This window comes from Rattus rattus, chromosome 3, assembly GCF_011064425.1.
Source record: "Rattus rattus isolate New Zealand chromosome 3, Rrattus_CSIRO_v1, whole genome shotgun sequence".
Taxonomy (NCBI): domain Eukaryota; kingdom Metazoa; phylum Chordata; class Mammalia; order Rodentia; family Muridae; genus Rattus; species Rattus rattus.
This window is the reverse complement of record NC_046156.1, coordinates 143,530,356-143,555,026: the sequence shown is the minus strand read 5'-3', so window position 1 is coordinate 143,555,026 and position 24,671 is coordinate 143,530,356. Positions and strand designations below refer to the sequence as shown.

General features: G+C 47.4%; 1 protein-coding gene across 1 annotated transcript in view; it reads left to right on the top strand.

Moving 5' to 3' along the window:
* Znf704 (zinc finger protein 704) overlaps positions 1 to 24,671 on the top strand; it is a 174,552-nt gene that overhangs the window by 130,768 nt on the left and 19,113 nt on the right. Inside the window, 2 exon segments of the mRNA XM_032898647.1 lie at positions 8,538 to 8,641; positions 12,284 to 12,510. Of these exon segments, the coding sequence (XP_032754538.1) occupies positions 8,538 to 8,641; positions 12,284 to 12,510 (331 nt within the window).

The window sequence follows — 24,671 nt, the reverse complement described above, 5'->3', positions numbered from 1 at the left end:
AAAGAAATTCTTCTCATTATAACATAATTTTAAATTGATACCAAAATTAAAAATAGAACCTGAAATAAGTTGCGTTTTAGTTCACATAAATATTTCAATCACAGAAAATTATGTCTATGCCTCAGGTTGAGAACCAAGCCGTGGGCAAGGTGGGATGACGGGTGCCTGTAATTCTAGTACTCAGGAGAAGAAGCAGATGTCTGAGCTCAGAAGGAGCCTGGACTTCAGAGTGTCCAGGCCCGCCAGAGCCGCAGAGTGAGATCCTGTCCCCAAAGAGAGAAAAAGTCAGAAGCAAGGATGGAGCTGGTCAGGACGGAGCGCCGGCGTAATGTCTGAGGATCACAGTGGGCCACCTCTGGGACAGGCTGGCCAGCTGGCTGAGTTTCCTTTAAGTCCCCAAGTCTGTTTCTTGGTAGAATGTGACAGTGATATCGTTACACACTGGTAATTTAAAGTTGTATTATGGAAATCTAGCATCCTTAGTTTACAATAAGTATAACCCTTCTTTTAAGGGTTATACTTTTCCTTTTTGGAGCCAGATGTGTGTCTTGGGAGGGATTGACTCTGGCACCCCCAGCCCAGGACACGTGAAGGAGTGTGCCCATTGGACTGCCGCCTGCAGTTCTCTCCCCAGCACAGACGGTCACTCTGAAGGGCAGTTGCTCAGCCACAGATACATTCCCAGTCCCTTCCTGACACCCATGGATGGCCCCATGCCTTTTGGATGGAGTGGGAGTCCCACTCAGGCTCCCTGGGTGTTTATTGCCGTGGTATGGTCAGAAAACGACTGGTCTCTCTTCACATAGACAAGAAGGGAAATGGCTGCTAGTCATGGCTAGGAGGAGCTCAGTTTGTTGTCTGCAGAGCAGTTACTGTTACAGGTAAGGGAGGGCAGAAATAAGAAGTGCTGTCTTGTTAAGCCTACTCAGGCTTCGTTGTTTGTTTTTGTCTAGGGGACAGTGAGTGACTTTATCCATAGTTGTTAAGTTGGCAAACCAGCAAACGTGGACTCGTTTTCTCCCAGTTCCCTGATAAAATGATTCTCTCCGTAAACTGTGGCTGGCAGCTCTTTACATTGGTTGGGCACACGTGGACTTGAGGCCCCCAGGTGATAGCATGATGAGCCACACAGCACATCAGGGATGGCCCACCGTGACCATGAGGGAGAGGTGCAGCTTTGATGATAGTTTTCTCCTTGAGGGTATCTGGGAGCAGACTGGTCACTTCAGGCTTCCTGGATGACACAGGGCTCTGCCTTCCCATTACAGTAGACCTGCTGTTCCTGAATGAGTGGCAGGCCCCGCTGACAGGGCAGGACTGTGGGTCAGCTGGCTGACAGCCCAAACAGACAGCATCCAGGTCAGAGGCAGCCCAGCCAAGAGGTTCCTGGAGAGAGTGGTGGCCTTTTGTGGACTTTTGAGGATAGCGGGCACACCCTCAATGGGATGGAGAGAAACTGGAAAGGAAGGAAAAGGCCGGCTGCTCCTGGAAACAGAGCCTGGGACAGTAATGTCCCAGTAGAACAGAAATAGAAGCACAGACTCACATGCATACAGGATTCAAACACATATACACATCCGGATACTTGACACAGATCACCAACTCACACAGAGATTCATACATGCACACGTGTACACACGACCCAGACACGTGGTTGTTACCAAGTTGCAAGCACTGCAAAGCACACGATACCAACCCACACAGACACAGATGCACATACATGGAGATCCACAAAGTACAGCTGTCAAAATACACTCAGCAGTTTGTCACATTCTCTCTGGTCTTCTTTGTCACCATGTGATGTGTAAGCGGCAGTCCCTGTTATGATCACACGTTCAGAGAGAACACGGTTTCAGACTGCCTGTGACTCCTGGAGGACCATGTTGGGTGTAAGGAAAACGCTTCGGACATGCACAGTGAGAGAGCCTCTGAGGAAAGCTGGAGATGCTTCTCTGAGCTGTGCTCCCTGGGACTCCTCACTACATCAAGGGGTCCAGCTAATGACACGGGATTGTTTTCAGCGGATTTGAGACCTCTGATTTAAATGTTCTTGCTGAGATTCTAGAGTTTACCAACAAATCCATGAGGATTTGTAAATACAAAAAATTATCACAGACATTGGGGAAAAATCAATTTTGCCTAGGTAGGCCAGCTTGGGTTTCGTTTGGCTGTTTGTTTGTTAGGATCCCGGGGGTGATCTGTTTAAAAGCTAAAAGCCTTTGCTTCTCACAAGACAGAAGTAAAGAATCCCTCAAGTCCAACAAGATGGCGGTGTAAAAGTAGATAACCACAAGAGCCTTTTAGATATTTTGGTCTCTCTGCCTGTCACCCCTCAGCGACTTTCACTAACACTGTCCCCAAAACCTTCATGAAGAACTTACCTAAGCAAGGGGTTGGGGATGTCGAGAGTTAGAGAAATGCAAGTGGGCCCGTTGTGCAGGGGCTGAGAACAAATACTGGAAATGCAGCAAGCTTTCCATACACCATGAGGGTCTGGCAGAGCAGCGGGCAGCGGGAAGCAGTCGTCCTGAACTGAGTACTGAGGGCAGGTGGACAAGAGTAGGGAGAGCTAGTTCCCAGCAGAGGGCAGAGCTGGAGTCAAGGTCTAGGGAAGAGGGCCTGACTCCTGAGGGAGGACGGTCAAACCCTGGAAAGGCATCGTGCACTGCACTGTGACTGATTCGGGTCACGGGGACCAAGGTCTGTCATGTGGGACTTTGGACTCCATCCTGAAAGCAAGAGAGACTCCCGGGAAGGCACTTCTCTGTCCCCAGGACTGTTACGCCGTTGTTCATTGTTTTCGGTAACTCCTATCTCAGACAAACTGGTGGACAGCGCCTACATGAGAGATGTTAACATTTATCTTAGTCACTGTTCTGTTGTGAAGAGACCATGACCACAGCAACTTTTATGAAAAGCGTATAATTAGAGCTGGCGTAAGGTTTCCGAACTTAGTTCATTATTATCGTGGAAGAAGAGCATGGTGGCACAAAGGTAGACGTGACACTGGAGAAGAAGCTGAGGGTTCTACATCCAGATCCATACCCAGCAGGAAGAGAGCCACTGACCTGTGGGCTTGTGAAACCTCAAAGCTGACCAGACGCACATTCCCAGCAGGGCCACACCCACTCCAGCAGGGCCACACCCACTCCAGCAGAGCCACACCCACTCCAGCAGGGCCACACCCACTCCAGCAGGGCCGCACCTCCTGGTCCTCCTCAAGTATCCCTAGTTACTGATGAGTAATCACTCAGACATAGGCACCTATGGAGGCCATGCTTATTCAAACCACCAAGGCACCCATTACTTTTCTTAGAAGATTCCTATAGAAAAAGAAGCTTTTGTGCCTAATCACATGAATGGTTACCAAATATGATTTCCCAAACTCTTAGTCAAACCTTCCTGGATTCCAAGGCTGGGTGTAGATTCTTCAGCTTCCCTGGGGTTTTCACTTCTGGACTTTGTTTCCAGGTACTCACGAGCCTCCGAAGCAGCTGAACTCTCCCCTCACATGTACAGCTCTGGGTTCGACCCCAGCACTGAAAGCAGAAGAAGTGATTGACCAGTCTAGACAACAGGTTTTAGTAGTTGACAGGAACTAGATCCTCACTAATTTAAGGAAGGTATTATCCAACTTTATTTCTAGTTCTTACTACAACATTCTAATTATAGATAAATATCGTTCATGACACCCTAGAGTGTAAGGGCTTCTTCCCTTGGCCTGGATGATGTATAAAATGGTGATGAAGATTACTCTTCCTTTAACAATAATTCTAAATCTTGCTAAGTTCCATAAACCTCAAGGTGAGTGTGGAGGAGAAATTATCTTTTAGTTAGGTCTCTGTCTTTAGCAAATGTTGGATTGGTGTGGCCTGCAACAATCAATTCAATTTCAAATTAAAAGAAGGTATTTATTCTGACCCCAAGTGCCCCCTTCCAGCTACTCGAGTCTACCAGCAGTCTTTGCAGCAATTTTCTCCAAGTGTAGCGGATCCTACTTCATGTATCATCTCTTAGTGTTAATTATAAGGCTTTAATCTGCAACACTAATTAATCAGTAATTAGATAGTACAGTACGAAAAGAAATTAACAAAGATAAAAACAAAAACACCACACAAGCACAAGCACTGTAGCATCTGATAACTTGATCCAGAATCTTCTTGAGAAATCTGGGTTAAGTGATCATTAGCGTACACCCCTTTGACTTTGTCGGTGGTGACCTCCGGTAACTAATGGGATGCACGAAGGTAGTCCAGATAAACACACACCTGCGTTACCTAGGGGCAGTGGCACACACCTATGATCCCTGCACTCTGGAGGCAGAGGCAGGAGGATCGCAGCAGTGTTCAAGGCCAGCCCATCTATACAGCAAGTTTCAAGCCTGCAAGGAAAACAGAGTGAGACTCTGTGTCCAAAGTCTGCAAATCTAAACAGGCATAAAGATACTTGCTTACACTAATTTGTCGTCATTGTCTTCCTTCTCTTCCTCCTCCCCTTCTCTTCTTCTTCTTCTTCCTCTTTCTCCTCTTCATCAGAAATCTGCTTTATGAGGATCACTAATTACTTTGAAACGTACTAGTAGTAAAATATAAATGCATGGTTTAAAGTGATGTGTAAAATAAATGCATAGTTTATAGTGGTGTGCTCTCTACTGCTTCTCACTTTAAAATACACATAAACCAGCTTTCTGATTTTTGTTTTTAATATTTTATTAGCACTTAGCAGTTACACAGAATAACAGATTTCACAATAACGTTTTCATACATGTATATAATGTACTTGAATTATGTTTAAGCCCACTGCCTTCTCCATCCCCCTCTCCTTGATAGTTCTTCCTGGTAAGTTCCACTTTAATGTCTACTTTAATGTCTTTTTTTCTTTGTCCTTTTCTAGATTTAAATTTTATGTATGTGTTTATTTGGTGAGGCAGTCATTGGGGGCACTTAGAGACATGAGCGAGAGGTTATTGGCAGGAACATGAGTATCTTACCAGCGGTTTAGCTCTAGGAAAAAGTCTCTTCTTCCAGCAACCTTTGGTTCTTTGGAGGGTGTGGGTCTCGCCAGCCCCTCCCCTCTCCTATCTTTTATGCACGTCCTCATGGCTGCCCATCCCCACCCTCTCTTTCCACAGTGTTCTCTGAGCCTTGGGGAGAGTGACAGAGACAGCCCCCTTGTGACTGAGCATTCAGCAGTCACTTGCAGTCCTTTCCCTGGCTGGTTCTCCATAGCTCCTGCTGTCCACCACCAAGGGTGCTGGCAGGAGCGGTGTCCATAGACGTCATAGATAGTGCTATAGACTGTCAGCACTGTCACTCAGAAGCAGCAGCTGTCGCCTCCCCACTGGTGTCTCTGACCTCCTCCCAGTTCTAACAGAAAGTGGTTGGTTGCTCCCATAAGCCTTTGCAATCTTGTACAGTACTTGTAGGTACGTGCTGCCCCTCTAGTCAATAGTATAGATTTCAGTCTGCAAAGGGGTAAGGCTGTTGACAGCTCTCCCCAGCAGCTTCCCTAGCACCTTCAAGCTGAGGAGTCAGCCAACATGAAAGAAACTTCCATCCTGGACCTCACCAACCTGGTCTATAACTGGTGTGATGTGTGCCTGACCAGGGCACATGGCCTTCCATCAGAGCCATTAAATATTTGAATTGTCAGCTAGACCTCTAAAACAAAATGTTTACCTTACGTTAAAAAATATAAACACCTTTGAAAATCATGCAAAAAGAATTAGTGGAAAGAGACTCTGAAACCGAGATGGATGTGGACGGATGTCCAACAAGTACTACTGTTGGAAACTGGGGGAGGGCATGCCGCAGCACCTTCCCGTCCTCTAGTGTGGCCTTCTAAGTGCCAGGTGCCTGCTCCTCTCATCCTGGTTTTAGAACTTTTGTAAATAATGGTGTGTTGGTTGTGTATTTTCTCATTGCTATGATCAGATACCTGACAGAAACACATAAGAGTCCATTTGTCTCACGATTTTGAGAGACCAGGACCTAGACTCACTGGTAGGCAGAAAGGTAAGGAGAGAGGGCATGTCTAGATTTCCAGGATGGATAGCTCCTTCCTCAGCCTCCTGCCCAAGACAAAAGCCTGGCAGCTGGTCTCCCGCCAGCAGGCCCAGCCTACGGACTGGCTCAGGTTCAAGGCCTGATCAGGACATGTTATACCACATGAGGTTACACCACAGTTGCAGACCAATCAAGCATCATGCCTGTCTTCAAACTGGCCAACCATGGAGTAGGGAGGAAGACCTCTGTGGCTCTTAAAGCCTCCTTTCTTCTTATTCCTACCCTCTGTAACCATGACTATATAAGGACTGTGAGACCGCACAACCCTCGGGAGGGAGACGCATCACCCTCCTTTCCTGGTGCTACTTCTCTGTAGGAAGCCAGCATCACCATTTGCTGGCTGTGGGGATCCTGTACACCGTGATGAATAGAAAACTTGTGTAGCAGCAGCTGAGTTGTGTATGCAGGGTTTTTTGCCTCTGAGCTTGTGCCATTGTCTTGTAAGTTTCCACAGAAGCAATTTATGGTCCCACTTCCTGCTTGCTTATAGAAGTATTTTTATTTGCCAGGCACTGAAAGAAATGATTTACCTTTTGATGGAACAGTTTAGGGAGTAAGCACATAGGGACTTTGAGAAGAATTTTACAGGAAAATTTCAAAGGTTTCCATCCTCTGGTACCTTGCATTGGAAGAAGTATAATACACAGAATAATTTAGTACCATTGTGGAAATCAGGAAGTCAAACTACTTTTCTGTAACTTCACGATGAAACTAGTTAATTGCTCATCCTGTTGCTATGACAAAAATACCTGAGGAAACCAGCCAAGAGGAGCATTTATTTTGGCCCCAGTTTGAGAGTACAGTCATAACTGCAGAGAAGTCATGCAGGGAGCTTGAGACAGACGTCCCATCGTATCTGAGGCAAGGAAGCAAAGAATGATAGATGGTTGTTCTCAGCTAGCTTTCTCCCTTGAGTAAGTCCAGCCTCCAAGCTGTAGAATGTCTTAGCCCACATTTAAGGTCCGCCTCTACCTCAGTTCACCAAATCTAGTAAGTTCCTCTCAGGTGGCCTTAGAGGTTTGTTGCCATATGATTCTAAGTCCCATCAAGAAGAGGAGCTTAACCGTCCAGTCAGCACCCTTCCCGGCATCCTGTGCAAGTGAAGGCTTTTCTCTCCGCTCAGCTGTGAAGCAGTGCTGTGAAGTGTTCAGGCCTCTGGTTCTCAGCCTTTACAGATCTGCAGCACACCTGTGAAGGAAAGCCACATTTGTCAACGTGACAGTCCATCTGCAGATACAGCTTATTAATCCGCTGCTGTGCTTCCTGACACACTGTTCCCTAATTGGAAGATGTTCGTCTCCCGGGAGGGAGTGTCATTTACTTTATGTCAGTGTACCACATAAATGTTTGCCTCTCAGATTTATCTTCTCTGTAGAAATAAGCTTACGCACGCTGACTCTAGTCACCATGATGGCTATCTTACACCTTCTTGGTTAACTGGCCAGAATTAAATGAGAACAACCTTCTGGTCTCGCTCAGTAATCATAGATGTTCCCACGCTCTCTCGACCTTGAGTAAGATGAAATAAAATGAGAACCAGGCATGAGAGCTGAGATGGCTCAGTGGTTAGAGCGCCGGAGTTCAGAGCCCTAGAAACCTAGCTGTCAGGTGCTCACCTGTGACTCCAGCCTCCAAAGGTATATATAGATGGGCAATCCTGAGCAAGCTGGCTGGCAGCACCCTGCCTCAGTGAAGAAGGTAGAAGAGGTATACAGGAAGACTCCCAACGTGAACCTGGGACCTTCACATGCATGAACGCAGCCCCTCCACCAACCCACCCACATAAACATACACACATGCACACCGTGTAAAGGGCAGTGGGGGATTCTCGGGTTTAAACACCTCTGAATGCTTCTCTTGCTTGGTTGCTGCCCTGTCAGTGGAGGCTTTTGGGAGTGCTCATGCTGATACTAGAGCCATCCAGATACCACTTCTCCCCACCAGCCCTACAATCACAACCCCCATCCCACTCCCAACCACCATTTTTTTTTTCATCTGTATCCTGTCAATGATCTCGCCACCTTCCTTTTCTGTTCTGCCTTTCCTAAATTCCGTTCTGCATGGTGCTAGCCCAGCTTTGTCTACATGTATTTGCCCTGTTATGTGCATGGGCCCACTGAAAGTGTTCAGTGACTCATATCCACGTAGAATAAAGGAGAAACATTGGCACAGGGCTGTCTGTTCTGGGTGGTTTGTCTGTCTCGTTCAGCATTGCCAGCACCTGCAGCAGCATGTGTCTGGCTCATCAGCACACCCAACAGGTAGTTATGAATAAAGGTACCCTGCCCTCTTCTTTCTGGTGCATATGGCTTCAGTTGGATCTCTTGGCCTCTTATCCATAAATCAACTCACAGAACGTTGGATTTTTCCCTGAGGATTCATTAGAAAGTGTATGTGGTGGCCTGTAATGGCTCGTTTGTCCTCCATGGATAGAGTGAGCCCAGACAGACAACATTTCTTCCTGTTTTACAGGAAATCTTCAGAGGAACTGGACATGGACAAGGTGACTGCGGCCATGGTATTGACCAGCTTGTCAACCAGCCCTTTGGTCCGAAGCCCTCCTGTGCGACCTAATGGTGAGTCTTGGAGTATGGACTGTGGGAATGTGCCCATTAGCACCAAGAGCAAGGCCTCTCTCTCCTAGGAATTTCATTCCACCCAATAAACAGTTAGTTTCAGATCAGGGAATGTGGAGGAAATAGAGACCCTAGGCCATCAGCCTCTCCTTCCTCCTCTCCCAGGATTCTGATGTGCTCACCTAGGCAGCTCACAGTTACCAAGTTCCGCCACTTGTTTACTCTGTTTCAGGACATATCTGTGTAGTACTTATGTGCCTTTTTCCCCACGTAACTGGAGAATGGTCTAAGGAACTTGTTTTCCCAGCATAATTTCCTTTTGATTGGACCAGTGAAGGTTGAGTAGTTTATAAAAGCATTACCACATTTCATAACCAAAGAGAGTTCACTATGTACTTATCAGATACTACCTGGAAGATCTGAATATCTCAACAGAGTATAAATAGTGGCCATACTCCTAGAGAGTACAGTCTCTTGGGGGAAAATGCTGTCAGTCACGGCCTTGTTAATAGCTAGCACATTGACTGAGCACTGACTTGCTGTCTCTGCTGCTTGCTCTATTTCATTATCTTTCTACCAACAAGTGTATGAGATGCTGTTACCACTACTCTACAGATAAGTAAGCCAGAGCCAAGGCATGTGTGGATTGACTTCTAAATGGCAGAACTATATTTCTAGTTCCTGTCTTCTCCATTCCAGAACTGCCTTTCTGATCGTGCTTCATTTAATCTGCCTGATAAATCAGGGAAGCAGACAGTGGGAGATGAAGTTGGATGGATGAGACTAGGCACTTTATCATGACCAGGTCCTGCATGCCTGGCTAGAAATCTGTATTCTGAGACTATGAGAGAGCATCTAAAGTGATCCACACAGACAGTGGAAAGTTGGGATTGGGATAACAGGCAGCATACACGCATGTGTGTGTTTGAGTATGTGCATTTAAATATAAACATACACAGATGAACTTACAGATACCACATAAGCACATGTGTTGAGATGAAGTGGCCATTCTCGCCTAGTGGCCTTTGGGGAGCTCTCGACAAATACCCAGATTTGCCTTTCTCATCCAGACAACATGGCTGGAGGTAAAACTGGAGTCGTCCCCCCACCAAAAAAAAAAAAAAAAAATCTAGGAAAGCGTTCGAATGCTTAAAATTAATCACTTTTATTGTACAATTTTTTGAAACCATTTCTACTATTACTTTGTACTTAAAGGTTAAAATTAAAATAAGCCTTTTGATTTTTCAATTGCAAATTTCTGTTAGCTCAGCAAAAGAGTGTGCCATTGCTCACCTGTGGTTTAAAAATAACACAATGGGGGTTGGGGATTTGGCTCAGTGGTAGAGTGCTTGCCTAGGAAGCGCAAGGCCCTGGGTTCGGTCCCCAGCTCCGAAAAAAAGAATTAAAAAAAAAATAAAAATAAAAAAATAACACAATGTCCTTACCTGGGCGTGACGGCACATGCTTCTCATCTCAGGTAGGTGGGTCTCTGTGAATTGATGAGGCCAGCCTGGTATACAGAGAGAGACCCTGCCTATGGATGGATGGATGGATGGATGGATGGATGGATGGATGGATGGATGGATGGATGGGATGGATGGATGGGTGGGTGGGTAGGTGGGTGGGTGGGTGGATGGATGGATGGATGGATGGATGAACTGGCCTACACAGAGACCCTGCCTCAAAATAAACAAATAAATATATAAATAAAAACTTTTAAAAATAACTACTTAACTGCTAAATTTGATGTCTCCCACTGGTTTGCAAAAGGAAACAAATTTTTAAGCAAGGGGTGCAATTTATAATAACAAGGTCACTAGTTTTTGGAAGAATAGCGTCGTTCTCCAGAATTATGGTGTATCAGTGAGTTTGTGGAAGCTGTTATAGTCTTCTATGCCTGCCTTGTTCCATTAGGAGGTAGCTTTGCAAATAGGTGAGAACCCCCCTGGGCCCATCTGCATCTTTGACTCATCCTCGACATAAGGAGATGCTGTAGCCTAAGAGACAGTCCTTGCTGTATTAGTCTTCCCGGTTAAAGAGTGAAGGGAGACTTCACAAGCTGGGAAGCCGATGCACTGGTGCAGCACTGCGAGAACAGCTAGTTTTCAAAAGCAGTTCAGCTGCCCCGTCGCGATGAGGCAGCACATGTGTGCAGCACTGTCGTACAGCACTGCCGCCTTGATTTTATTGTACAAGTGTGAGATAGGGTACACGAGGAAGCCGCTGTTTTCCATGCCCCGCGATAGCTTGAGGAGGTCACTGCATCCATCCATCTCTGCCATCAGTCTGCAGGAAGAAACTGCTAAGTCACTTTGTGATGCTAGCAGGGGAGTATAAATGACCATTTAATTGCGGCAGAGGCTCACCACCATGAAACGGCAGCTTCTGTAGCACCTCAGCTCCAAACTCAGTGACTTCTACTCAACTTTTTGCTTGATGCAGTTGAGGAATTTGCTGGAAATCTATAATTAATTAGATAAGGGTCATGATTTCCCACAAATGCTAGTCTACTAGTCATCTTCGCTGCATGAGTAATTACACAGACATTAATAGTATTTTTTTAATGAGGCATTTTGGGATTTTTCTCCTCCCCCCTCATAATTAGTTTTAATATATTCACAATGCACATAAATATGGAAGAGAAACTATCCAGAAAGAAAGTAGAATTTATATAAATGCTAATTAAGTTTGGGCATCTTGAAAGATAAAGTAAATCTGCTCTGACAGTAGCAGGAAGAAACCTTTGCATCAGACTTCAGCTGGGCACCAGTCTAGTCTGTAGGCACTGCCAGTAAATTCTGACGCCACCCGTCTCGGCCACAGAGGAAAGAGGATGCTCACAATGGAGGACCTACATGCTCTGGCCTTGGCCAGCCAGGGTCACTTACTAGGTAGAGAGGAGGCAGATGAACTTCCTGTGAGGTTCAAATGGGTACAGGTGTCCAAGTGCTTGAAACTGCAGAGGAGCTCCCTACGGCATGGGGTGGCCTGCAGCTCAGGCATGTAAGCAGAACCGGGGATTGATAAGTGTGGGGGAGGATACTAGTAATCGGGGGCCAGAGGGAAGAGTGAATGACGGGTCATGACCTGATATACGGACATGCCACCCCAGAGCCCCGTATCATATACTCTGACTTTGAAAATTAAGTTTAAAGGGCTGTCAAAGCAGTCCGAATATAAGGCCCTGTTATTTGTTTTAAGCAGCAGCGGGAACTTGCTTTAGATGCCGATCTAGAAATTACCATCTCTCACAGAATCTTCTTCTGATTTCTTAAGTATATATCCCAAGAACCATCGTCACACGAGGAAAGCCATTTTTAAATGTAGAATTGAAATGGGGAGGTGCAGGGTGGAGGCTTGGTGGCCAGATCGTCTGGGAGGCTACCACGAGCAGTCTCCCTCTCAGAAGCACTGGAGCCAGCAAACCAGAGGCCCCGCAGTTGTGAACAAGAAGTCACGGTTATTTTCTTGTTCTTGTATGATGTCCACCAATTCCAAGGAAGGGCTGCACGGCAGAACCAGACAGACAGCCCAGACAGCCGTGCTGCTGTTCGGCTACACACGGCCGCTTAGAAATAACCGTGTGACTGGGGCAGGCGGGAACGTAACGTCGGGTTCTCACTTGCTGTCCCCGTGCTCCAGAGGGTCTCAGCGGGTCCTGGAAGGAAGGCGCACCATCCAGCAGCAGCAGCAGTGGCTACTGGAGCTGGAGCGCTCCGAGTGACCAGTCCAACCCCTCCACACCCTCTCCGCCACTGTCGGCTGACAGCTTCAAGCCCTTCCGTAGCCCTGTTCCACTTGACGATGGCATCGACGAGGCAGAGGCCAGCAACCTGCTCTTCGACGAGCCCATTCCCAGGAAGAGAAAGGTAGGTGGGTTGTGCACCGTGTTCTGCACTCGCAGTCCAGGTGTGAATCTCACCCCACGCCTGGCCTTAGCCGCCCCTGACTTTGTCAGTCTCCCTAATTAAGGCCAAAACTGAGTGGAGCTCCATGTCTGTGTCCCATCCTGCCTATGTGCTCATTGTCTGTGTATGCATGTCTGTGTATGCATGTCTGTACATGCGTGTCTGTGCATGCATGTCTGTGCGTGCGTGTCTGTGCGTGCATGTCTGTGTGTGCATTGTGTGTGCTTGTCTGTGTGTGCATGTCTGGGTGTGCATTGTTGGGTGTGCATGTCTGTGTGTGCATTGTCTGTGTGTGCATGTCTGTGTGTGCATTGTCTGGGCGTGCGTGTCTGTGCATGCATGTCTGTGCGTGCGTGTCTGTGCGTGCGTGTCTGTGTGTGCATTGTCTGGGTGTGCGTGTCTGGGTGTGCGTGTCTGTGTGTGCATTGTCTGTGTGTGCATGTCTGTGTGTGCATGTCTGTGTGTGCATGTCTGTGTGCATGTCTGTGTGTCTCTGTGCATGTCTTTGTGTGTGTGCATGTCTGTGTGTGTACGTGCATGTGTGCGTGTGTGTGTGTGAATGTCTGTATGTATATGTCTGTGTGCATGTCTATGTGTCTGTGTGCATGTCTGTGTGTGCATGTCTGTGTGTGCATGTCTGTGTGTGCATGTCTGTGTGTGCATTGTCTGGGTGTGCGTGTCTGTGTGTGCATGTCTGGGTGTGCATGTCTGTGTGCATTGTCTGGGTGTGCATGTCTGTGTGTGCATTGTGCGTGTCTGTATGTGCGTGTCTGGGTGTGCATGTCTGGGTGTGCATGTCTGTGTGTGCATTGTCTGGGTGTGCATGTCTGTGTGTGGATGTCTGGGTATGCATTGTCTGTGCATGTCTGGGTGTGCATGTCTGTGTGTGCATTGTCTGTGTGTGCATGTCTGTGTGTGGATGTCTGTGTGTGTTCTGTGTCTGTGTTGTGCATGTCTGGGTGTGCATGTCTGTGTGTGCATTGTCTGTGTGTGCATGTCTGTGTGTGCGTGTCTGTGTGTGCATGTCTGTGTGTGCATGTCTGTGCGTGCATGTCTGTATGTACATGTCTATGTGTGGATGTCTGGGTATGCATTGTCTAACACCCTGACCTTTTTCGGAAGCTGAAATATTGGACTGAGGCTTCCTGTGGGTACATGCTCTTAAAATACAGTATTTTCTCTTTTCTGCTTCTGTTAGCCCAAAAGGGTTTGTTCGTTTTTATACAGCTAGATGGGAAAGATACATAAAAGTTAGCACATAAACACATCTACTCCATGCCAAAAATTATGTTTCCAGAGCAAAAATGTAAAGAAGAGCTAGGTGGATTATTCCGGTAGATTGGAGCTCAGCAGACTGACTGGGAAGACTCGTGTTGGTCCTCACAGCATAGCTCTGTAGAGACCCAGGACACGTTTGTCCTTGCCTTGCAGCTCACAGAGCCTCCATCCAAGCCCAGGCTCTTCCTCTCACCAAGCAGCTCCTTCATTTGTTAGCACCGTTTTCTGGGGTTGGGTTTTTCTGACGTTGATTTATTTATGCTGCGTGTTGTGTGTTGGTTGTGTATATAGAGGTCAGACAACAGCTTGTCAGAGTTGGTCTCTCTTTCACCATGTGGGCTCTGGGAGTTGATCTCAGCTTTGGCAGCAAGCGCCTTTACCCATTAAGCCATTCCGTTCATAGAAGCATTTTTATTTCATAGACTGCAACACTGCTGTTAATCTAGAGAACATTTTAGCATTGTTTGAAAGTTATGTGAAACTGTGATTTTTATGCTGGTTTTTAAATGTTATGTGGGTGTCATCATTTCTTAAATATGATTCATAAACAAGGCAGACTGCGGCCTTGAGGGTGCAGTCAACCTTGTCCTTCCCTGAATGCTGTTGGAGACAGAAACAAAGAGGTGGCATTGCCTCTGCCTCCCTCAGCATCACTCACCGTGTGCAGCAGTGAGCACTACCATGGCTCTCTCTGGGCACGTTCCAAGGATAGGGCCATCTTTACCAGAAAGGAGGCCTTTGTGCAGCATCCTGGTGTTCCCAGAAGCAGGGTCCTGAAGAGTCCATTTTATTCAAGGGCGCTCTGCCCTTCACTGGGATTCACTGGGTGAGTCAAGGAGAACTAGCACTTAGATAGCTGCAGACAGGACAGACAGCAGTGTGGCGCTGGACTCTTCGTTAGCCTGTCGTTTCCGGGGTGTCTGACTGAGCAAGCAGTCCTGACACAAGAGTGTGGCCAGTGTTGTGACAAATCTCACACAGCAGGGGCTTCCAGTGCTTCCAAAGTGCATTAATGAATTAATTAATCACCTATCAGAGATGTGTTTATATGGGGTATAGAACCAAAAGTCGAGTTCTTACCTGGTTAGGCTGCCTTGGTCTGACTCGGGTAGGCAGTCCACATACTTCAGCAAAGTCAGCAAGCAGTCACATCACCAGAGGAAAGAATGGGAGCTTCATTACAGCAGGGAAACATACTTGGTGCAATGCAAGCTTGTGGACTGGAAGTCAGATCATCAGAACCCTTTGAAGATGGACGCAGTAGTTCCCAGTGCTTCTGTGATGGAGACAGAAGAATCTCTGAAACCTCACAGGCTGGGTACTCAGGCCACACAGCAACTAACAAGAGGTCCTGATGTCTCAAACATGATGGGTGGCAAGGACCAACACCCAGGATGCCCTCTGACCTCCGGATGCACATCATCACGGCCTGCACACACACACACACACACACACACACAGAGGGGGGTGGGGGAGCGCAAGCACTTATTTGAGGACCACAGGCTCTGCTCACAAACTGCTAGGTGTAGACAGGAATGGGTCAGTTAGAACTGGGTATTTTCTTCCTCTAGACTCAGCCTTCCCCACACGGGGGGGGGGGGGGGACGACTAACTGCCACCCAGTTTTTGTATTTAAAATTACTTTGAGTAGTTAAGAAAATAGGTCAGCCTGCCATTCACCCTGTTGTTTACTTAGTGAACTGATATTTATTGAGCACCATTAGGCAAAATGCTAAATACCCTGGAAGCAGGGGACCCGAGCTGTTTCATTCACTGAGAGCTGGGCAGGCACAGGTTGATGTGTGGAGGGGCCGGAGTAGTGTCCAAAGCTGTCTTCAATGTCGCAGGATACAAGCTGTGCCCTTACAGTTATTTTACGTTTCAAATCATGCCTCAAACGTCTCTACAGAACTCACCAAAGTACCTGCAATGCCGCTTCTGTCTCAGTGCCTTTCTTTCTGGGCTGAATGGCTCCCACCAAAGAGGACTGTTCTGTCATCAATACAGTGGTGACTTAAAAATACACAACGGCATTTGCACGTGCACCCAGGGAGTGGGCTTCAAGAAATATATCTCTTGGACATCAAAGAAACCTCAGAATTTGCCATAAAAGATGGGGACTCCAGCTGTATACACTACAACCAGGCCAGCAACGCCATCTTGGAGAACGGAAAAGGGAGTATTCCACAGCATGTTTGTGTTTGGCTGGAAAACGTAATGAGGATGCTCATTAGTAACCTGTGTCCATTAGGTCCAGATGTCTGTAATCCTGAGGGATGAGAACTGACTACCCAGTGTCAAAGTTATAAACCTAAGAAGTAACTAATTTGTCTGGACAGACAGTCTGTTGTCGACGGAGCTTTGAAGATCATCTTCATTTCCTGCCTGTTCTTTTAGATCCTTGCTGTCCATTTGAAATCAGCAGTCATTTGCAGTGGTCACATGTCCAGTGGAGGTTGTTTGAGACCCTCCTAGACCAGGTTCCTCCAGGTTGACTCTTAGGCTGTGAGTGTAATAAGAGGTGAGCAGGAGAGAAGATTCGCTGAAGGTGGGGCCAGCATTGCCCTCTCTGGGGTTTTCATCTCAGCTGCACCCTGGCATGTGAGTGGGTCCTGTATGGGGTCCATCCCTCAACGTTTGGAAGCACCCGACCGACCCCTGTGAAATGACCCACATCCATCCTCCGCAGAACGCCGTATTGACCCTCCAACTGTCACCTTCTTTTTATAAACCTGGTGATGCGTGCATCACGCCCTGAGGGACAGTTGTGAAATTGTTAAATGTGAGCCCACGTGCGAGAGCAGGGTGCCATTCAACAGACATCCACTCCGCAGACTGTAAACACGGAAGAAGCAAGCGTTCACTGCACGCCGTGGTTACCACCTGCTCTTTCTGACCTGCAGACACTCACATGACCAAGTGTGAAGTGCTTTGATCTTCCCGAGAAGTATTTTCTGATAATCACTACTATATTTGCATGTTTTGTCACAGTCGATCCGATGCTTTTAAACGCAGCCTTTCATTCAGTCGTACCCCCGGTTTTCAGTACAACCTGATTCCCACTCTGCAGAGGCAGCTGATTGATTTGTACGGGTTGCCCAAGGTTGTTTATGTTGTGACAGAAATACAGCGAGCTTAGCATAATAATAGAGGATGCCTGTGAAGCAAAATGAGTTACAGAAAGCACGATCCCTCGGCCCGCAGAGGGGAATGGCATGTGCGCAGCATAGTCACCCACCACTGCATGGCCCAGTGGGAGCGAAGCACTGACGGAAGTTTCAGAGGGAAGCTGAGGCAGGAGAGGGACTCAGACCCTTTTCCTGTGTGGAGCACCCATTCCTCAGCCACAGCAGTGAGAATGTGAGAGGTTATCCTGGCTCTGCAAGTCAGTTGGCCAGCTTTGGGAGGGTCAGAGCCTAGCCCACTTTTCCCTCTGGTTTCAAGTAGATTGGAACTTTGAGGAGGTGCAGTTCCTGTCATGACCACAGGGTGATGCAATGACCCAAAGTATGGGCACTTTGTACTTGAGAAAACCAATTCTGTAGAAGGCAAAAAGGTAAACTACAATTCCACAAGACCCTCTGGAAAACCCAAAGTGCTAATAAGTAAGAAAAAGGCCAGATTCCTGCTTCTACCATATCTAGATGTGGTGTTCTGTGTATTCTGAAGTTGGGATGTCACCTCTGGCGTTTCAGCCTGCTATCTGAAAAATAAAAATGGAGGTACCATCCCGATGCGGCTGCTGTAAGGATTGCATGGAAAGAGGGGAGAGCAATAGAATGCGGCTGCTAGGGCTGTGCCATGCCGTGCTGTGCTTTTGCCCTTGGATACTGAGTGGGCTGGGGCCTTAGGAACCTTGGGCACGGAGACAAGAAGCCACATTCCTCCATCCTGAGCCTGTATTGGTAGATCAGTGCCAAGTAGCTCAGGGTGACTGTGAGCCCCTCGATTTATTTCATCCGTATGTGTTTCACTGGGATGACACAGGAAGAGCAACAAGCAGTTAGCCCAGGATAGAACAAGCACAGACAGGAGCCAGGCTCCCGGGGTGCTGGGTGGCCCAGCCATGTGGTCTCTAGGCTGAGGGTGCTGGGGCTCAGCACCATCTACAGACATCCTGACCATTCCGCATTCAAGAACCATCCAGGCTCACCTGGAGTGAGCAGGACGAAACCTACCTCTAGAATCCGTGGAGTAAGAAAATAAATGACTAGGGATTCCCCTTAGCTCAGGAGCCCTCAGGCTGCAGGCTTACCTCTAACCTGGGCAGGCCACCACCAGTAAATTCCTGTCACTGCAGTGCTGGCCATGGTAGGTCCAAGGGGAAGTGGACGGATGCAGTGTCCGTGTACAAGGTACCAAGTCCTGGCAACAGGAGTGCTCACTGGCTGCCAGTGGAAATGCAGACGGTATGACTGCTTTGAAAAGTAGTTTGGCAGTTTCTTACAAAGTTAAATATATGCTAGCCATATGACCCAGCAACTCTACTGTTGCATATGTATTTACCTAAGAGAAAAGGAAGCGCATGTCCACAAAACGACTCAGACAAATGCTCATCGCAGCTTTAGTCATTATCAACCCAAACTGGAAACAGCACAAATGTGCGCCAGCAGCCACAAGAGAAAGGGGAGTGTGGCGGTCTGCATAGCAGAACACCACACTACCAAAGCTACCAACCCACAGATCAGTGAGCTAAGGCAAGATCACGGCGATGTGGGGAATGAAGCCACGGGACAGTACATCCTGTGTGCACGGCACATGGAGATCTTGGTTGGTCTTTGTTTTTAAGACAGCCTCATCTTAGGACCAAGCTAGCCTTGAACTCACCGTGTAGCCAGGGATGGCCTTGATTGACTTCATCTGCCTCCCAAGTGTCCTATGTGTATATACAATGCTGGGGGTGGAGCCCAAGGCCCTTGGGACCGGCTAGCAAACATGTCCAACTGAGCCACATCCTTTTCATTTACTCAGCACTGCCCCGGCGACAAGCCACGCGTGTGGGTGGCGTTACCTAGGCTGTGCTTGGCATAGTCGAGTTCATTCACTTCGCACTTACATTGTACACCTACCAATTTCATTTACTCTGTTCGTTTTACAAATAAAGGGGCGATGGAAGCCCATAAACAAGATCACGTGTATAAAGGTGCTTTCTCAATTAAGAGTATAGCTGGAAGCTCTGTAAGGTAGCTGTTTCTTTAGCTTTTGTCCCTTGATAAGCATCTTAGTGAACCTGCTGACTGGAGACACCAAGACAAGAGGGACGCATGCTGACGGGCACTTGACTGGCCGCCCGCCTGTGCACAGGGGCCTGGTCCACAGTTGAGGAATTCGGATACAAAGTGTTTTCCCCCACCACAGTATACACACACACACACACACACACACACACACACACACACACACACACACACACACACGTATATATCTCACAATCACCATATGGAATAATCATACATCAAAAAAACAAAACCAAAAAAACCAATATGACACCCCAGGCTATAACGTGGGCCTTTCTATGTCTGCCCCGTGGAGGCTTATATTGATTTATATGGTTTTGGCCTTGGCTTAGGCTTGCTTTCCAACTAACTCTTAGCTTATATTAATTCAGTTATACGATTCTGTATCTGCCACATGGCTGGTTACCTCTCCTCAGTTTCATACGTCTGACTTCCTCCAAGTCTGGGTAGGGAATCTCCCATGCCTCCTCTCCCAGAGTCCTCTCTCTATCTGGAAGATCCACTTACTCTTCTGCCTTTTGCTGTAGGCCACAGGCTTTCCATTTTAGCCAATCAGAAGGTGCCGTGGGAAGGACAGGGAGACATCTTCACACAGTGTACAGAACCATCACTCCAACACTAGGCTACCATGCTCCAGTGGTGCTCCTATGACTTCTAGACTGTTAACTCAGGGTGACCCTAAGCATGTCATATCATCGTTCAAAGTCAGGCCGTGCCCCTCCACCTGGAACCAGCCCTCCTGCTGGTCTCGAGCATCTGGGCTTCATCGGGAAGATGGAAGGCAGTCCGTATATCCCAAGAGTGAAACCATTTAAAAGAGGACTGTGGCATGGTGTGGTACTCAAGCCTTTAATCCCAGCCCAGGCTGGGGAGGGGGCACACAGGCAGACAGACCTTTGTGAGATCCCAGTCTGCACGGTGACTTTAAGGACAGGCAGAGCTGCACAGTGAGACCCCGTCTTGGAGGTGAAAAACAGGATTGTGAGTCAGGAGTCTCGGTATGGGCCTGTGGTTCCAGGAATCAGTAGACTGAGGCAGGACTGTCTCAAGTTCAAGGCCAGCCTGGACTACACAGCAAAGTCCTAACTCAGAGAGAGAGAGACAGAGACAGAGACAGAAAGCCAGAGAGAGACAGAGAGACAGAGACAAAAGGTTGAGAACTGAGGTCAAAGGGCGTCACCAGTCGCCCAGGGCGCTTAGTCTTCAAGCTGCACGGTTAAAGAATCTCCAGAACTTTTCTTCAACCCACAGCACCAAGCTGATACTCAAAGAGCTCACCAGGAAACATCTACGTACCTCACGTGGGACAGTTTTAAAATTCCGAGTTTTCAGTGGTCTGGAGTGCCTGGCTGTCCTGTCGGTGTTGTAATATTAGCTGAGGCAGAGAGGTGGGGGTTCTCACTAACAGGGCCTCCTCTCCCCCTCCTCTGTCCTTCAGCTGCTCCATGTGAGGAGGGCCTGTGTGTCTGTGAGACCTCAGGTCAGCTGACGGAACTTTGATGCTCCACAGAGGCGCTTTCGGCTGGGGGTGAATTTTCAGCTGTCGCCCATGCCTTTGCGGGCAGCACATCTGTCGGAGCTCTGAGGAGGGGCCAGAGCTGAGCACAGATGGGCCGTTCACACTTGGCCGCCGTGACTTGGCCAGGAGCTTCGCTTGGTTTGGCTTCCTCACACAGTTGGACCATGCAGCAATTTGGGTGTTGTTTATTTAGCTATTTTTTCCTCCTCCTGTGGCTCGTTAGGCTCTGGCAGAGAAGCAAGTAGTCTGTTTGCGGACAGAGGGCTGATTTCAGCTGGATATAGTGGATGTACTGAAAAGAATTAAACTACCATTAAGTGGCTGTGGCCTTGAGGGACGTGTCCCCTTGGCTTGCACAGAGCGAAGCTGCTCAAGCCGGTTGAAGCCGAGACCGTGCTATCATGCTCGCTTTTCTCCAAATTTAGGTAAGCGGCATCAGTCGAGCCAGGTCGAGTTTGCTTTGGTCTTGCTGGCAGGATCTCACTATGGAGTCCTGCCCGGCCTGGAACTCCCTGTGTGCACCAGCTTGGCTGTAAACTCAGAGACTCACATACCTCTGCCTTCGGAGTCCTGGGAGTAAGGAGTGTGCCAGGTTGCCCAGACAAGGCATAATTTTTAAAAGTTAAAAATAGGTAGCTATGAATCTCAATGTAGACTGTTTTTACCAAGCACACTCGGGGCCCTAAGTTCAATCCTCGGCACCAGGGGAAACCAAGAAACATGCCAGCGAGAGAAACTACAAATAGGATTTTTTTTTAATTTAGGAATTAGCGTAAAATATAATTTTCCCCAGTTTTTTGATTGGTTGGGTTTTGTTTGTTTGTTTGAGACAGGGTCTCTCTACATAGCCCTAGCTGTCCTGGGTTTACTATGTAGACCAGGCTGACCTCTTGAGTGCTGGGATTGAAGGCCCAGCATTTGCTGTTAGTTTATAAACTTTTAGTATTTAAAAAACTTACAAAAACTAAAACATCACATTATTTCCTCTCTCCCACAAAAAAAAAATATTATTCGTGTTTTTTGATGACCTGTATTTCTTTTTAATTGTTCAAGTTCTGGCAGAGGGCCATGGTATACTCAGTTTACAAGGGGACACAAGTCTTACAAGGGGAGTGAGCAGGCATGGTGGGAGAACCCAGAATCTAATGATCTGGAAAGCCCACCCCACTACCACCACAGCATGAGGAAGCACACACCAGAGGGACTTCCAGGACCTGGGAAAGCCAGAGCTAGAAAATGATAGCCACGCACAGGTGTGGCCAGAAGGGACCATGGGAGTCAGGGTTTTCCCCAGCCTTCCGAATCCTACCATTGCCTCCCATTGGCCACACCTACCAGAAACCCATAAGTAGGAAGCCGTTGATTCTCCACTCGGCCTCACGTGGGCACTAAGCAAGGTAGAAGATGAATGGACCACAAAGTCAAACAGGGCAGATCAGGAATTCTCTCAGACTGTGGGCGCTCAGGGAGCTGATGAGATCACCTGCGCAGTCCCACAAAATGAAGTTAATGTGAAAAAAAGAAAGTACTGGGCGGGTCAGAGAGGTGACTCCGCAGTTACGCTCCTGCAGAGGAGATCTGGGCTCTGCTGTAAGCACCAGAGTCGGAGTGCACAGCTGCAGGAGGTCCAGTGCATTCTTCTGGCTTGACTGGGCACCTGCACAGCCAGAGTGCACACAGACAAGCAAGCCCGCATGGGTAAAGAAGAATACATTATTTTCAAAAAGAAATTAAAGAGTGGAAAATAAATTAGAGCTTCATTTTTAGTATGTTCAGTGTATGTGGATGGTGTCAGCTACATTTTAGCATATTCAGTATATATGGGATGATGTCAGCTGCTTTTCCTTCACTGTGATAAAACGCCATGACTAAGGCAGCTTACTGCAGAGTTGATCTAGGCCCATGGTTCCAGAGAGTTGGGTCCATGATTGTGAAACAAAGGCAGGGGCAAGAAGCTGCAAGCTCACATTTCCAACCACAGCCTAAAATAGAGAATTAGAATGGCATCAGGCTTTAAAGACTCACCCGCCCCCAGTGACATACTTCCTCCATTGGGGCCATACCTCCTTTCTTAGGGTTTTACTGCTGTGAACAGACACCATGACCAAGGCAACTCTAGTTGTTTTGTTTGTTTGATGATGGTGGTGGTGGTAGTGATGATGATGATTTATTTTATTTATATTTATCCCAAATGTTGCCCCTTCCCAGTATCCCCTCCCAGAGCCCCCTCCCAGAGTTCTTTCCTCCCAACCTCCCTCCCCTTCACCTACAAGAGGATGCCCCCCCTCCCATATTCCCCCTCTCTGAGGCATCAAGTCTCTACAGGATTAAGTGCATTCTCCTACTGACAAGGCAACTCTTATAAGGACAACATTTAATTGGGGCAGGCTTACAGGTTCAGAGGTTCAGTCCATTATCATCAAAGTGGGAACATGGCAGCATCCAGGCAGACATGGTACAGCTTGATCAGAAGGCAGTTAGGAGAAGACCAAGTCTTTTGGCACTGGGCAGAGCTTCAAAGCCCACCCCCATGGTAATGCACTTCTTCCAAAAAGGTCATACCTCCTAATAATGCCACTTCCCATGGGCCAGACATATTTAAACTACCACACCACCCAAGCCTATCCTAACAGCTCTATCAACTGAGGAACCAAGTATTCGAACACCTGAACCTTTGGGGGACATGTTCACTCTTAAGTGCCACCGGGATTAATTTAACCAACCCCATTACTGACCTAAAGATTGTTATGGCGGATCTCTCTTAGCATGCTTGTAACAGTACGAAGCTCTCACCCCCTCTACACACAGCCTTTCCAAAAAGCTTATGTGTGAAGGCTTGTCTGCAGAAGAAGTCTTCTTTTTTTATAATCCAGTGAGTCTCATTAACATTGCCCAAGTTTGCATGGGTGTGGGGCCGTCTACGCTAGTGTGGTTGCACCATCCAGAAGCAAACAGACTTCCCCCTTCTCCAGCAGGCTGCAGCTGTCAGGAGCTTCTCTGCTAGAGGTACATCCCATTTATGTTGCAATGTTGACTGGCCTGATTTTGTGCACATTAGACGGCAACCTCACACCTGTAACTTCATGAGTGCAACAGGTTACCATGTCCAGTAGACAGTGTTTAGCCTGGTCCTCCCCAGCCTCTGGCTCCCACACATTCCCTATCCCACCTCAGAGCTGGTTCCTGAGTGTCCTGTGGGAGGGGTGTAATATAGATGCCTGACTTTGGCTGGGCACAGCGACACAGACACTTTGACCCACTCTCGGTTTCTCTGTTAGCGTCCATCAGCTGATAAGGCCCGAGAGCTGCAGTAGGCAAATGCTTTGATATGGTATAATCAAAAGACAGTAATTTAATACTTACATGCTAAGGAATGAGAATAGGAAAAATTCGTTTTACATAATTAAGCTATGTATGCTTCTATAAGAGTAGGAAACTTTCTATGTACTGTAAAACACTGCAATTTATAACATATACTAGTCTTCAAATCTGGGTGCAGGTGTTCAAAGGTGTTGGCATTGGGTGACATGACAGCATGTGCAGTTCAGTGTGTGTGTATGTGTGGTATGTGTGTGTATGATATATGTGTTTGTGTGTGTGTGTGTGTATGGTATGTGTATGATATATATGTGTGTGTGTATCTGTGGTATAAGTATGTATGGTATGTGTCTTTGGGGGGTGTGTGTGGTGTATATTGTGTATGTGGTGTGCATGTGTGTGGTGTATTTATGGTATGTATATATAGTATGTATGTTTGTGTATGGTGTATATGTTTGTGGTATGTGTGTGTATGATATGTGTGGTGTGTCTTTGTATGTGGTGTGTATGTGTGGTTTATGTATCATATATGTGGTGTGTGTGTCTGTGGTGTATGTGTGTATGGTGTGTGTCTGTGGTGTGTGTGTATGGTGTGTGTCTGTGTATGTGGTGTGCTTGTGTGTGGTATGTGTGTATATGGTATGTATATGTGCGTATGGTATGTGTGGTGTGTGTCTATGTATGTAGGGGTGTGGGTGGGTGTGGGTGTTTGGTGTGTGGGTGTGTGGCATGTTTGTACATGTTGAGAACAAAGCCTACAGTGAAGTTAG